Source organism: Malus sylvestris, chromosome 9 (assembly GCF_916048215.2).
Source record: "Malus sylvestris chromosome 9, drMalSylv7.2, whole genome shotgun sequence".
NCBI classification, from domain to species: Eukaryota; Viridiplantae; Streptophyta; class Magnoliopsida; order Rosales; family Rosaceae; genus Malus; species Malus sylvestris.
This window is the reverse complement of record NC_062268.1, coordinates 16,662,169-16,677,780: the sequence shown is the minus strand read 5'-3', so window position 1 is coordinate 16,677,780 and position 15,612 is coordinate 16,662,169. Positions and strand designations below refer to the sequence as shown.

Sequence of the window (15,612 nt, the reverse complement as noted above, 5' to 3'; positions counted from 1 at the left end):
TATATATAATTTATTTGATTAAGGGGCTAAGAATGAAATTATGAAATTAAGTGTTGAACCCTCAACCATGAGCAAATTACATTTGTGAGGAGGAATATGCTATTTAGCCCAAGAAGTAATAACCATTAGAGATTCTAAATTTAATCGCTGCAATTGACAATCATACGATTAAAAAATTGGATTTTATCCCTCATGCATGTATAGCCAATATGAAATTTAAAGGTATCAGAGAATCCGAATAACCAACAAAGGAACATCTGATATGGATTTTAGGTAGCTGATCACAAGGCATATCTTATTAACTTCTTTACGTATATATATGTTATGCTAACAAGATCCAAGTTAGGTAAATGTGTATTGGAGCACTAAATATATTAATGGTTATCTACATGTACAAACTATGGATTTTGAAAGATAACTATGAGAAGAAACTAACAAAAACTCTATGTGATGAGGTTTCTTTTCAGTGCAGGAGTGTGCTAGGAACCTGAAGACTTATTTGAATGCTTCTTCCCATGTTGTGTATCCTGAGAGCACTACTTGGACATATACAGTGTCTTCTTTATAAGTTTCCCTATTTATACTCCACCAAACCACCAAAAAGAAAAACCAAAAAAAGCACAATTTCACAAGGTCATCAATATCTTGTTCTATAAATTCAACAAGGCAACACCATTTGTTAAATAAATATCAGGATCAGAACTTGACATGAACAAATATAAAAGTTGTTAAAAACAATGTGATGAATAAACTATGAGCAATTAGCTCTAGAAGGATAACATATAGCAATGGGAAAAAGTAAGCATACGTGCAATATCCTTTAGTACTAGAAAAGTTGCTCAGTTGCTCGGTAAACTGTTTAACTCCTTTATTAGAGAAGTGGTCTCTAATGCCTGTCATGATGAATGAAGCATTAGAATGCATCAAGAGTGTAAGAATGCAATAGTAAGTAATGGTAAGAGAAGAAATGAATTCTTAGTTTCAATGATCTACAAAGTTAATAAAATCCAAGAAAGAACCACTCAAATATATGAAAGGAGACTAAACGAAGAACTAAAATGGATGATGTTCATAATCCAACCAAAAACAGTAGACAACTAATATTAGATTGACCAAATTCAAAGGAAACTAGGTAGCGCTATAAATGTCAAACTTCTTTTCAAACATACAACACATGAAAAATTGAAAATCATCTACGAAAGAGTTGGTATGGAACTGTTTGCAACAAAAATTACACACCACCAAATCAATCCATACAATGCTACATCGGTTTAGCATCAAATCCTTTCATGGTAAACACAAAACAAGCAAAACCATATGATTATAAGTTACAACCAAAAACAGACATCAACTTCATTCACGTTTGTATTTTGACACCAAAATCATGCGATCACCAGCCAACAGTCACGGCTCAATTCAACACACATGCTAAAATGATAAAACAATGTCAACTCAATAAAGTCCAAAGTATGTAGTCCTATCTAACTTGAACCCTAATTTTACCACAAGCACAACATAAAATTCAAGACACCCATAAGTGAAGATTTTAGTAAGTGACAATGATATTGACAAACAACAAACATCTATTAAGATTTTATCAACTGACAATGATTTTGACAAACAAGAAGCCACAACATACAATTCAATCACATAAACCCGAAACAACATGGTTCAAATCCAAACTCTATGAATCATGAAATAAAATTGACAAAGTTATTGCAAGAAATAAAATTTCAATCAACACTTGAATTTTAATTTTATAGGCTGGTTTACAATCTGGGATGAATGTATAGCTACATGCATGGAGATTTAACCCAGGATGCCTAATTCAAACCCAATTCCAACCCTAAATCCTTAACCCAGGATTCCCAATTCCCTAAATCCCAACCCAATTTTACCCTAAATCCCTTAATTCCAACCCAATTTTAACCCTAAATCCCTAAATCCGTAAAGTTGTAATTAAAACAATTCAACATAAAATTTAACCCTAAATCCCTAAATCCCTAAATGTTGTAATTATTGGGTGCTTACCTAGTAATGTTGCGGCGGTGGGGAGAGGGTGTGGCGTCGGAGTGCGGCAGATAGGGAGATTGTCAGAGAGATAAAGAAACAGAGAGAGTGTGAGAGAGGGAGAGAGGAGCTTAAGAGAATCGAGCAAGAGATGGAGAGAGAGGGAGAGAGGAGCTTGAGAGAATCAGACAAAATCGAGAGAGATTGAGGGAGTTTGAGAGGGAGAGAGAGAGTTAAGACACGGAATTAAAACTGCGCCCAACTTTGGCAAAAAAAAATCAAATTTTTACATGTTTGTGCGACGAGGGTGTTTAAACTTTCGTTGTGCCACCAGTTAAAAAAAAAACAAGTTGTAAAATATTTGCTCGATAAAGATTTATAAAACCTCGTTACACAAATCTATAAATTTAATTTACTTTTTGGTTTAAACAATTAAATAAATATTTTTTAATTAATTTTGTTACAAATTTTAAATGAAACTTTTGTTTGTATACAAAATAAATACCATTCAATACATGTCATTACATTTACATCACAATTTTTCATTAATCTTCATCTAAAGTAGAATAAAGATCATCATTATTGTCATATTTAGACTCCCATTCCTCCTCGTTTGTAGCCATGTCAACATTGTTGTTCACGTGCTCGGGTGCATTGTATAGCGGTAGATCCCCGAGGTCAATCATAATGGAGTTGATTGGTATTTCGATAATAGGACCTCCGGCTACCTGATACAGTTCTTGTACAATAGTCATATCCCGTAGTGTATCTGTACCAAGTGTCGTTGAAGCCTCCAATTGTTGGTTAGCAACATCAACATAATCGTCATTGCTAGCAGGATCTCTGTGCTTAATCTTTTGAACTACTTTCCATCCCCTCCTGTCATTTGGGTCATCTATATAGAAAATTTGTTTAGCCATTATTGCCAAAATGTAGGGGTCGTCGTTATACCAACATCTGTTAGTGTTGACCGATAGCAAACCATCGTCTCGCTTAACACCTCCAACCCGACGTGGATTTGTATCAAACCAGCGACACTTAAATAGGATAACTTGACATCGGTCTTTGTAAAACAATTGCCCAACACTTGTCAGTTTTTCATAGAAATCAATGTCTGCAATGTCACCCCCACCTGAGACATGTACCCCACTATTTTGCGTACAAAGCTTGTCATCGTGATCAGTTGCCAAAAACTTGATGCCATTTACATGACAACCAGAGTACAATTCTGCGCTTAAGGGCCCAATCACCAAATTGTACAATTCTTCAGTGTAAGTGGGTGAATTCATTTCCTTCAATTTCTTCACCTAAATAAATGAGAAAAAATTGTCGTGTTAGTTTAACATTTACAATTATGCAAATAACTCAAAACATGAACAACTTACATTTTTACAAAACCATCGAGGAAACAATTCACAATGCTTTTTGGCATATAAATGTGAATGATGTTCCCGCTTCATCAACTCTTCATGCTCATCTAGGTAGGTAATTGTCTCATCACAATTGTTAAGTACAAACCAATGTGCTACCTCTATGTCCATTTTGTCAAATGACTTCCCTCTGATTGGTTCGCCGAAGGTCGTGCAATTTGGGCAAAGACATAAAGTTTTTCATTTCTCACACCACTGTCATTATTGCGTTGCTGTCGGTTGAATGTAGTCTCAACGTCTTGTAAGTACGTTGCATAAAATGTAAGAGACTTAAATCCGACCATTGCCTCCACGATTGATCCTTCGGGGCTTTGCCTTTTTTCGTACACTATTTTTTAATTCACCCAGTAGTTTGCATCAATAAAGAAATTATCGTTTAAAATTAGTCAAATTATACATAGATCACGAACTAAAATATTTATGGCAATTATATACCTTTCTATTGGATAAATCCATCGATAGTTGACGGGTCCGACTAGAAGTGAATCATCACGTGGATCATGCTTGTGAAGGAGGCTGGAGGAAATATTTGTTCAAACTTTCATAGCACTTCAATAATATCATTGCACGCTATTTCACATCGGATTTACGCAAAGATCTTGCAGTTAATTGAGAAAAATATCTCACCAACAACATAATCGGCTTCACCATGTCTTCGGGAAAAAGGTGTTGAATTCCCACTAGGAGAAAGCGTTGAAGTATGACATGACAATCATGACTCTTAAGATAGGAAAATTTTCCTCCATCCACGTTTGAGCAACGTGATGCGAATAATATAAGCACACAAATTAAACCCTCTTTTTGACAATTGTAGTATAGATATGTAAGTAGGGATCGTTCTAAACCGGGGATTAGGAGGGCTTGCTAAAACCTCTAAACTGACTAAAAAACAAAAAGAAACAAAGTTAAAAATGTAAACAAAAGATTTTAAAACAAGAAAGTAAAAGGGGGATTTGAGTTTGGTGAAGTTGAAAGTAAAAACGAATAAACTAAAAACTTAAATAGATTTTAAACAATTTTGGGTTGAATGGATAATGGAAGGCTAGCTAAGGGTTTCATCTCCACACATGTTATACTTGCATACAAAACGATTTCCAATTGCATTTCAATAAACCATGAATTCTCAACGCCCCAAGTTAATTAGGTCCGCTTAAATTAACCTTCAGATTTTCCTAACGTTATTGAATTGGATGATTGCATACGACAACCCAAAACATTCCCCACAAGTCCCCTACATGATTGCATAATAGAGATACAAGCAAGAATCATTAAATTCTATGAAAACCATAAGCATTAACGAAGCACTTGTTACTATGATTGCATGAAACTTATGCCAAGAATTTACTTAACGCGATTGAGATCATCAACCTTTACTACTTGTGAATATAATTCCATAACGATTAGGTGAAATTTCCTTATATCCTAGCATTCAATTTATGCATGATAATTAAGCGTGCACTCTCAACCAACACACACAAATCAATGTAATTCACATAGATAAGTAAATTGAATTCACAACTTATGAAACGCAATTAGAAGTAATCAAATCATAACGCAAGCATAAACATGTATTTCGAATCCCCCCCTAGCCAAGGGGGGTTTAGTTCCTCATTATTACAAAACAAAGATAAACAAATTTAAACATTGAAAAACAAAGGGAAGAAAGCACCTAAACGTTCCAACGATCCATGTTGGATAGCAAGTGCGTCCAAGGACTTTTCTCCTACTCCTTCCTTGCCGCAACAACAAGGTTGGAATGATGTTGAAGGGTTGGTTATTTGGAGGAATGGATGGGAAGGGGTTTAGATATGTAGGAGAGGCAAGGAAAGGCTTGGAGAATGGTTAATTTCTGGATGATTTGAATGAGGTTGCTGCCATGGTATTTATAGGAAGAGGATGGACATGTTTAATGCAAAAATCTGGTGGAATGAAGTAGGTAAGGCATGGCAAGGTGGAGAATTGTTGGTGAGGGTAGGTTTTGAGTCATCCACTCACATGTCATGGTGAGTTAAGCATTGCATCATCCACTCAAATGTCATGGTGAGTTAAGCATTACATCATCCACTCAAATGTCATAGTGAGATAGGCATTGCATCATCACTAAAAAATCTGGTGGAAGTAAAACAAAGGGAAGGCCACGGCATTGATGAATTTTATGGGGTATGCATGGTTTTGAGTGAAGTTTTGGCCAATCCTTCTAGAAATTTATCCCTTCTTGCAACTTGTATTTGTTTCACCAGATTTTTAGCATGTTCCTAGCCTCTTTTTTCTTCAAATTCGTCCATCCATCTTGCTCATATCATAAGTAATCCATTCCAAGCTCAAAACTGCTCCAAAATGCACCAAAATGCACTTTCTTGCTACCTTAACCCTTTGGACCTACAAACACACGAAAATGGCTTAAAGTACTAAAATAACTAAGAACTAATAACGTAAATGCAAGAAAACTAGTTAACTAAGTCGCATAAATATGCGTCTATCACAACGCTCGATGTTTGAACCATACCCATCTGGAAACTTTACAGAAGATAGAAACTGCAAAAACTCTTTCTTCTTTTCCGATTTCATCGAAAACGATGCAAGCTTCTTTTTGGCTATGTCTCCATCCCTCATCATCCAAACCTGGCCTAATGCCCATTTTTCCAAATCAATCTGAGTTTTTATTGTGTCTTTTATTTTTCCATCGATGTCTAGTATAGTTCCGACCAGTGTATCAAACACATTTTTCTCAACATGCATTATCTTGATGTTGTGTCTCAACTTTAATTTGGACCAGTACGGGAGCTCGAACAACCTCATCTTGTGTGTCTAGTTTAGATGTGTGTCTGGTCTTGTCCTATTTCAGATTTGCCCAACGGAGTAAAATCTAACCGATTCACTTGAGCCAAAATTTCAATGCCGGACCATTTTCTGGGTCTTGGCCAAAGCTCTATGCTATTGAAGAAGGCTGTTTTATTCTGACGTCACTCGTGGTCCCACAACAACCATCTACGATGCCTTAAGCAACAAACTTTTTCCGTGTGCCAACTAGACGTCGTGTCTTCTTTGCAAACTGGGCATGCATAATAGCGCTTAGTGCTCAACCCAAACATTATAACGTAAGCATGAAAATTGGTTATAGTCCACATCATAGCTACTCTCAAAGTGAACATCTTCCCAGTAGATTTATCGTACGTGGGAATACGTCTTTCCCATAATTCTTTTAGTTAATCGACCAACGGTTGTAAATACACATCAATACACGTGCCGGGATCTTCAGTTATTAACAACGTCATCATCATATATTCTTTTTCCATGCACTTCCAAGGCGGCAAATTATACAGAATTGCGAAGATTGGCCAAGTGCTGTGGTTTTGGTTTAGAACCTCGAACAAATTAAACCCGTTTGTTGTCCCAATCTAACGTTCTGGGGATCACGTGCAAATTCGGGGTACAGCCAATCAAACTCTTTCTAGGCCTTTCCATTAGTAGGATGTCTCATATCATCGTCATCCACTTGTCTGTTCTTATGCCACCTCATGTCGCTTGTAGTGTGCGTCGACATATACAATTGCTGCAACCTGGGCTTTAATGGGAGATAACGCATAACGTTTTGTGGAATCTTCATTCTTCTATTTTGAGATGTCATTTTAAATTGCAACTCATTACATACAGTGCATTTATCCAACGCTCGATTCTCTTTGTAGAACAATGCAATTATTTTTACATGCGTGAATTTTTTCATATCTCAATCCAAGACCACTTAGCACATTTTTTGCACTTTTATGATCTTTAGGAAGGCAATTTTCCTTCGGAAGCATCCTCTTGAAAACCCCAAAAAAGTAATGAAAACACTGGTTCGATATATGAAACTTTGTTTTTACATGCATCAACTCAACAATGGCCGTGAGCACCGAAAATCCTTCGCAACCGGGGTATAATTCTTGCTTGGTACTTTTTAATAGTTTTTTGTATTTTTCGAAGGCTTCATTGTCCATGGTGGGAGGGACATCATCTTCTACATCCACATTCGTATTCGAATTAGAGGTTGGAAAAGCATAATTGATAATGTCCATAACTTGGTTATTCGGCTCCACAACAGATTCAACTGTATCCACTACTCGGGTAATGTGGGAGGATGAAGCATATTGTATTTGTTCTCCATGATGATTCCACGTAGTATAGGTTTCCATCATTATATTTCTCACTAAATGGTATCGAACAATTTCAAAATATTCAATCATTAAGTTGTTACACTTTCTACAAGGACACCAAATTTGAGTTAAACTACAGTTGTTTGCAATTGCAAAATTGATGAACTGATTTATTCCATCCAAATAATCATCAACATATATGTTAGGATTATGTATCCACTGTTTGTCCATTTCACCTGCAAACAAATTTTTTTTTACAAGGGTTACAACAACTTCAATTATGACATGCCACCTTATGCCTTTGATATAAGTCCTATCTCATTCAAGAATGCACAATTATGTGCTGTAATTTATGATTCCAACACATTTGAGTTTGAGTGTGGGAAAATTTCGACAGCATCTCCCTGCAGTTCTTCAAGTGTACGACGTAGATACAAAAAACTACGATGTACCAAAAAAACGTAAAGAGATGCTACCACATTTCCCACGTTCAAACTCTAATGCTTGAAATGCAAAATACAACATGTAAATGTGCAATCTTAAACTGTCCAAAATTTTGGGACAATTCAAGAATTAATTGGACTGCAGTCATGCTTTCGCATCCATTCGCGAAATCCAACAGATTATCAAACGTGAAACTAAGCTCATATGAACATTGCAAACCATTTTTTGTACATCCATACAAAAATGATTGTATACAAATACATAAACTCACAACACCAATAAACTACACACACCACAATTTAAATGAATGGAAATTAAATAAGTTAGTTAAGAAAAATTATACCTTAAATTGTGGGAAATTCCACCAGGGGAAGGTAGCTGCTGAAATTGTTTTGCAGCTTCTGCCTTCCTGCAATCTGGTTAAGTTCATAAAAGTGGAAAACTTTGCGCGACGAAACCATTGTCGCGCAAAACCTTGGGCTTCAATTTTTTGGGTGCCATCAAACTACACTTTCCCACGTTTTTTAAACCCATTGTGCGACGAAACACAGCTTGTCACACATTTTTTATTTTTTTTAAACATTCGTGTTTCGAAACCACATATATATATATTTTTTTGGGCTCCATACATTTTTTTTTCCATTTAATCTTCAAATTTTTTCAAACCACATACATATTTCATAAATAAGAACTTATTTCATTATACCATTTGTGCATATTTTATTAATATACATGTTTATTAAAATGCATTAATTTTATTCATAATAAACATTAACTACATATTTAATCAAAATTTTTCATACTAAAAATCTTAAAATTCATATCTAATTATCCAATAAGCAATAAAATTAAAATAAGAAAACCTATTCTACTCATCTGTTGGTACTTTTGGTTCTTGCTGTAGTGCTGCAGCGTGTTTGTTATCCAACTTCCACTCTCGGAATCTTGACTTGAACGCATTGTCGATAGCCTTCATCAGATTTGGGTAACTTTTGTCAATGTCCCAATTAGGCTATTGTACAAAAATTAATAAATTAAAATCTCACTATTATATTATATTTAACAAACATAATTTTTATTTAACTAATGAAATTAACACATACAACTAACTTATCAATCATGTGCATTTTCAGCTCATAGGGGATGGCTCTCCAAGACTCCCAATTCGCAGCACATTTGGTACGCAGCAATGCTTCTACATCGAACCAAAAGTTGGCGCGCTTATATGACTTCACAACCCCTATTATTTTGTTAGCAGTGATTCGGTAACGGCTCCCACCATAAGTGTGTCAGACCTATACAGCAACTATTTTCTTCTTGTTTATAGGAAGGTTAGGGACTTTGCACGACGAAGAGTTTGTCGCACAAACATCTACAGTAAATACGGTATTTATTTCTTTGATTTAGATGCACCAAATACGCTGACCTAAAATTGAACGCCTTTTGCTTGACAAAGGGTTTGTTGCGCAAACGTTGTAGTGACGAAACAAATCCATTGTAATTATGAAGTTTACGTAAACATAGATATCTATGTTTACGTAAACTTCATAATTACAAACAAATTTTTAGTTATAATATGTATTCTAAAAATATTTACTACCTTAAATAAATTGATATTATATTCCATTCAATTAATATATTAAATAATTAATACCTTAAATAAATTGATATTATATTCCAATCGATTAATACCTTAAATAAATTGATATTATATTTCATTCAATTAATACCTTAAATAAATTAATATTATATTCCATTCAATTATTTAGATAACCAAACAGGAATTAAAACCTAATGAAGTCAAAATACATAACTTATGAAAAAATGAAACCTTAAATTTAAATATTGTCATACAAAATATAAATTTAAAACTACTATTTTGATGGTCCTGGTCCATTCTGCAAGACTTCATAACGCCACTGATTGTAACCTCCCTCCAACGCATATGCCATCAACTTCATTAATTGTTCGTTCGTATCATCATCAAGAGTGTACTTACACTGTTACACATATATGCAAATAATTAATTCTAACATATAACAACAAATTTCACAAAATTAATTATTGATCCATGAACAATATACTTACTAATAATTCATCTATCACCACCTTCTTCACATTCTCAGGCACATTTTTCCAAGAACGCCACTCAGCAGTAGGATAATTATTCCCCATGGCCACAGCAATCGCATGTGCGAACTCAAAAAGCTGTCGTGGATCATTCGAGTTGGCGGTGGGCACGCTCTGATCCTTGTTTTTATCCTTCATCCCAGCATGAACAAAATTGTGAAGAATAAGAAGAACATAAATGTGAAGAATAAGGAGAGCAGAAGCATATATTTATAGGAATGTTAGGGCCTTTGCGTGACGAAGGCTTTGTCGTGCAAAGACCTATACTAAATCCAGTCCAAATTCCTCTGATTCACATGCACTGAATTGTTTGATTCAAAACTAACAACAACTTGTGCAACGAAGACTTCGTCGCGCAAGTGTTCCTCTGATTCTCATGCATTGAACACTCTGCCCAAAAAACTGAAGGATCTTTGCGTGACGAAGTCTTTGTCGCCCAAAGTTTTCCGGGGAAAATATTCGTCACGCATTTATTTGTGCCAAAAAGAAAAATTCCCCATAGTTTTCTTACTAAGTTTGCACAACGAATACCTTTTTTTCGTCGTGCAAACTCTCTTGCAAGACAAAGGTCTTTGTTGCGCAAATTTCACCAGCCTTGTGAGATGGAAGCTCTCTTGTTGTTGCGCAAAACACCCTTGCACGACGGATTTTACTTTGTCGCGTAAAATTCGATCACGCTAATAGTTTTTCCTACTAATGCCCGCCTCTCACTGATCTATCTGGTGCACCATCTGTGACAGCCCGTTGTGAAACATAATTTCCATTGACGTGAAATTACTAGTTTACCCTTGGACGTTAAGTTGTGTGGTGTATGACTTGTATTTAAGTTGGATTTAATTATGATTTCCTAAGTTTTTTGAACCACTTAGGAACTAAGAAAGACTAAATTTTGATTGGTTGGAGAGATTTGGTCCACACACTACACCTCACTTTCTCTCTCTCACTCCCGTGCCCTCTCTCTCAGACTCACTCTCTCTTTCTCTCCTCCTTCGTACGGACGAGCACCAAACTCACCCATTCACACACAGATTGAGATCGTGCTTGGTTGCATTGTCTTCATCTCCTCACCACGAGCTCATCCATACCAGTTTCAGGTATGAAAACCTTCGAAAACCTAGTGAACCAAGAATCTCCGAATTGAACACTGTTCATGCTAACGTAAAAACATGTGTTTTTGGAAATTCTAAGCTTACAGGGAGCTTAAGGAAGTCCTTACGAAGCTCGGAGTACTTCGTTTAAAGAAATTGGACGTCAGGATAGATAGTTTTGAAGTTGGCCAGTTTTCTCGAAATTCTCTTGCAAGAATTCATGGATTACAGGTTCTAAAGCAGGTATAATGTTGTTCTCCTCATCTCTAGCTTTCCATTGGTGCAAATTTCATAGAAAATGGTGAAGAATTAAGTGAGAAAATAAGGTTATTCGAAATCCCCACATTCCAACGACGGCGACGGTCGCCGGGGATTTATGAAAAAGACGACGGAATATTCCGTCAGTTCTGACCGAATATTCTGACGCCGTCAGTTAAGAGTAGCAGTTTTCGTTGGGTTTAACCAAATATTCTAAAGAATATTCCTGACGCCATTTGTAGAATCCGTTAGGATTCCCTGTGCGTGGCCGCGCGTATTGCCGTGCCTTGGCCGGCGTGTGGCGGTGCGTGCGGGCTCAGAAAATTATTTTAAAAATTCCTGGGTGATCGTGACATTGTGTAGGTCACTGTGGTATACTCATATACCCAATTTGAGCTATTTATGAGAAGCTATTACATGGTTTGGTATATGTGCATTAAAGTGACGTTTATATAGTTGTTTCTCCTATAGGCGAGACCTATCCGGAGGACGAGCGTAGCCAGGCTATGCACGGGGGTTATGACCTAGCTACATATCAGTGAATGGGTAGTTAATTTCAGTATATATATATATATATATATATATATATATATATATATATATATATATATATATATACACACTTGATATTTTCCCAGAAAAATGTGTTTAAATGATGATATGCCATAAATGCCATGCATATGCATTTATATTTCGGGTATGATTTGATATATGGTGCTATATATATATATATATATATATATATATAAATGTGGTGCTGTGGAGGCTCAGGTAAGCTCAGGTAAGTTATGTTTGGTTATGTGAATTGTTGATGATGTGATATGTGATTGAATAACGTTGAGCTCATAAAACCGCACCTAGGGTAATTATGATTTAGCTAGAGATATGATACATGCCTGTTTATATATGTCACCTCTCGCACTATATGCTCATATTGGATCCAACTTAAGTGCACAGTCTTGTCGTACAGACCTTATTTATGGTTTCGACTCGTAGGTGACTAGCGATTTATCACCCGGCTATTATGAGAGAGTAAAATTGAGCATAACTATATTACACCCAATCTTGTCGTACAGACCTTTTTAGTGGTTCCGACTTATGTGCAGTATATTTCCGTACAGGTTATTGTAGTGACTCTGGCTTGATTGATTTTGAGCTATGAATTCAGCCGTACAGACTACCACAGGGGTTCCGGCTAACATATCATATTTCTATGAATTTATTCTTACTTGAATTGCTTACTTTGTTATATCTTGGCATTGCATACATATGTTTATGATTATGTTAAGCATGATTGAGATGATATAATTACATATATTTATTTATGTATATTCTTATATCTTAATTCTAGGAAAAACTATATCTGTTTTACGGTGATGGGTTAGTATATTTCAAGGCAACAAAGGTTTTCATGTAAATGTGTTTTACTGACCCACTCAACTTTGTTTTTCACCCTTCCAGGTTTTAGGTAGCTGAGTTTGGTGGCCACGAGGAATCCAACAGTGTTCTGACAGAATCCGAAAGAGTAGGATTCACCTTCGGGTGTTGTATTTTAGTAATTATCCTACTTGACTACAACTAGATGTTCTTATTGCTCTGAAAGTGTATTTATACACATAGACCCTCACCAGCATCCTTTCTTAATGGGAATTGCTAGTTGCTTGGTTTTAAATTGTTCGTTTTTCCTTATTCTTTATCGCTTCCGCTTTGCGCACAAGGCTACGTCACGCTCACGTGACAGCTAACACGTATCGACTTCGGTCGGGGTGTGTCAGTTTGGTATCAGAGCCTAGGTTGCAGTCATGTATATCTTGAGAATTTCCTAGTGTCTTCTGTTAGAACTATATCGCCTCGTAGAGAGCCACATCGTTCTGATGATCCTAGTTTCCTCGATATAGCCCAGATAAGGGAAGCTATTGCTAGGGTGATTCAGTTTAGTATCAGTCCTTTCCAAAGGACTCATCTCAAGGCTATTTTGTTTAAGTTGAAACTAAATCATTTTATGGAAAAATGAAGGACTTGAGGGAGCAGAGCGATGGCTCAATCATTGGAAAAGACGTTCCGCGTTATGCTAAGTCAAGGGAATCTTTTTTTTTTGGAAAGGTGGATCGAGACAACTACTTGGTTCTGAGTACTGAATCTGCATCCTGGTAAGGATAGATGGTTCATCAATTGATGCCAGAGGAAATTGCTGATTGAGAATTGTTTAAAGAGTTGTTAAGAAAAGATTTATTCCTTCGGTATATATGAATGGTAAGAAACAAGAGTTACAAATTTGAGACAAGGAAAAGTAACGATGAATGAGCATTATAGAAGGTTTATTGACTTGTCTTGCTACCATTTGGATGTTGCTACTAATCCGGTTGAGATGTTACGTCATTTTAAGCCGAGTAATAAGAAGATGTGGTGTTCTTTGGCGACCACTACCCATTGTACTTCTTACCAGGAGTTTTACGAGATTTTGTTGAAGACTAAGAGAATATGTTCAGCGATAGTGATGAAGAAGAGGAAAAGAATGGGAATCAAAGGAAAAATGATGAAAGTTAAGGTCAGTCATCTCAAGGACTTCGTAAAACTCAGAGCTTCAAAAGAAGTGGAACTAACTCTAGTTCTTCTAGCGAAAGTTTTAGTGCTACTGGTTTGAGAAGAGGTGGTAGATTCACTGGAGGTCCCAGATCCCTGAAGTAGGGATATATTGGTAAAGGAAATGTACTTTGTGCCGTAGGTACAATAATAGACACTTTGGAGAGTGTAGACGAAGAAGCAGTGGATGTTTTACATGTGGACAATGGAACATAGAGCTGCAAATTGTCCATATAATCAGTAGATGCCCAACAGTCTTCTTCACAACTAGTGCGGATCTAGCAGATTCCTGGATCTAGTAGTTATGGTCAGTTAAGCTGTGGTGTGCAGGGGCGAAGTAATCAAGCTAATAGAGGTCATAAGGGACGACAATAAGCCAGGGACATGTTAGTTACATATCATTATAAGATGCTTAGAATCATTCGGATGTGATCAGGGGTACGTTAAACATTTTGATCACTTTGCTAGAGTTCATTGGTTGTGATGCAGAAATTTTATATTATTGACGATGTTGCCAAAGAAAGTAGTGAAGGAGCACGATCGAAACGTGCATATGTATTTCCCAATGAAGGACAAGATGGTAATATTGCACCCTTGGGAATTGTTACTTGCTTATCAAGACAACAGTGAGTTATTAGTATTGCAGGCTGCAGACCATAATATTAATAACTTATTCGTTGGATCCGTTAAGCAAGTAAGCAGGAAGGTCATTCTATGTTAGTATGGTGTTTTCAGGGTGTCCATTGATGGTAGAAGATGTAGTATGTCAGTGAATCTCATCCCTTTAGATATGGTGGATTTCAATGCTATCCTAGGCACATATCGGTTGAAGTATGATCGTGCCAATATAGAGTGCTACGGGAAATCAGTTACTTTTCATCGCCTTGGATCACCGGAGGTTACTTTTGTGGATGAGCAAAGTGGAATGAGACATGTCGTTATTTCTACTATGAGAGTAAATAGATTGTTATGAAAAAGCTGCCAAGGATACTTAACTCTTATGGTGCTAAATGATGCTACTCTGAGTAGGTGGTTAGACATTTTCTTGTTGTAATTCTAGATGAGTTACCTGGATTGCCGCCAGATAAAGATGTGGAATTCACTATTGATTTTTTTCCAAGTACAAATCTTATATTAAAGAATGGCTCCTGCTGAGTTAAGGGAATTGAAAAATTCAGTTGCAATAATTGGTTAGTAAAGGTTCCACTTAACCTAGTATGTTATCTTGGGGAGCCCCAGTTTTATTATGAGAAAGAAAGACGGGACATTAAGGCTATGCATTGATTATAGGCTATTGAATCAGGTAACGATTGAGAACCGTTATCCAATGCCGCGCATTGATGATTGTTTGATCAGCTTAGAAGTGCCTGTGTGTTTTCAAAGATTGATTTAAGGACTGGTTATCTTCAGTTGAAGATTAGCAGTGAGGACATCCCTAAAACTGATTTCAGGAATCGTTGTGGTCTTTATGAGTTTTTGGTGATGCCACTCGGATGACGAATGTGCCTGCTATTTTCATGGGTTTGATGAATCAAG

At 36.3% G+C, this 15,612-nt stretch overlaps 2 protein-coding genes across 3 annotated transcripts; both read right to left on the bottom strand.

The window, feature by feature from the left end:
• Positions 1-2,477: 2,477 nt before the first annotated feature.
• LOC126583093 (uncharacterized) lies at positions 2,478-5,907 on the bottom strand. 2 transcript variants are annotated; one of them, XM_050247389.1, is made up of 3 exons: positions 3,876-5,907; positions 3,396-3,768; positions 2,478-3,317 (listed from the first exon to the last, which is right to left on the bottom strand). In XM_050247389.1, the coding sequence occupies exons 2-3, from the start codon at positions 3,549-3,551 to the stop codon at positions 2,556-2,558; spliced, it is 918 nt and encodes a 305-aa protein (XP_050103346.1). In that variant the 5' UTR covers positions 3,552-3,768; positions 3,876-5,907; the 3' UTR covers positions 2,478-2,555. The 2 variants fall into 2 exon arrangements, with proteins under 2 accessions (XP_050103346.1, XP_050103345.1); XM_050247388.1 differs by having other exon boundaries at positions 3,396-5,907.
• A 3,984-nt stretch (positions 5,908-9,891) lies between these two features.
• LOC126582146 (uncharacterized) lies at positions 9,892-10,285 on the bottom strand. The gene is made up of 2 exons (XM_050246158.1): positions 10,106-10,285; positions 9,892-10,017 (listed from the first exon to the last, which is right to left on the bottom strand). Exons 1-2 carry the CDS (start codon positions 10,283-10,285, stop codon positions 9,892-9,894), a joined length of 306 nt encoding a protein of 101 aa, XP_050102115.1.
• Between the last annotated feature and the right edge of the window lie 5,327 nt (positions 10,286-15,612).

What these genes read in the sequence shown, in the direction of transcription:
- LOC126583093 (XM_050247388.1), bottom strand. Translation starts at nt 3,551, where the DNA reads ATGGACATAGAGGTAGCACATTGGTTTGTACTTAACAATTGTGATGAG. An exon ending in CTCGATGGTTTTGTAAAAAT is followed by an intron (nt 3,318 to 3,395) that starts GTAAGTTGTTCA and finishes TCATTTATTTAG; the next exon opens with GTGAAGAAATTGAAGGAAAT.
- LOC126582146 (XM_050246158.1), bottom strand. Translation starts at nt 10,285, where the DNA reads ATGAAGGATAAAAACAAGGATCAGAGCGTGCCCACCGCCAACTCGAAT. An exon ending in TGGTGATAGATGAATTATTA is followed by an intron (nt 10,018 to 10,105) that starts GTAAGTATATTG and finishes TATGTGTAACAG; the next exon opens with TGTAAGTACACTCTTGATGA.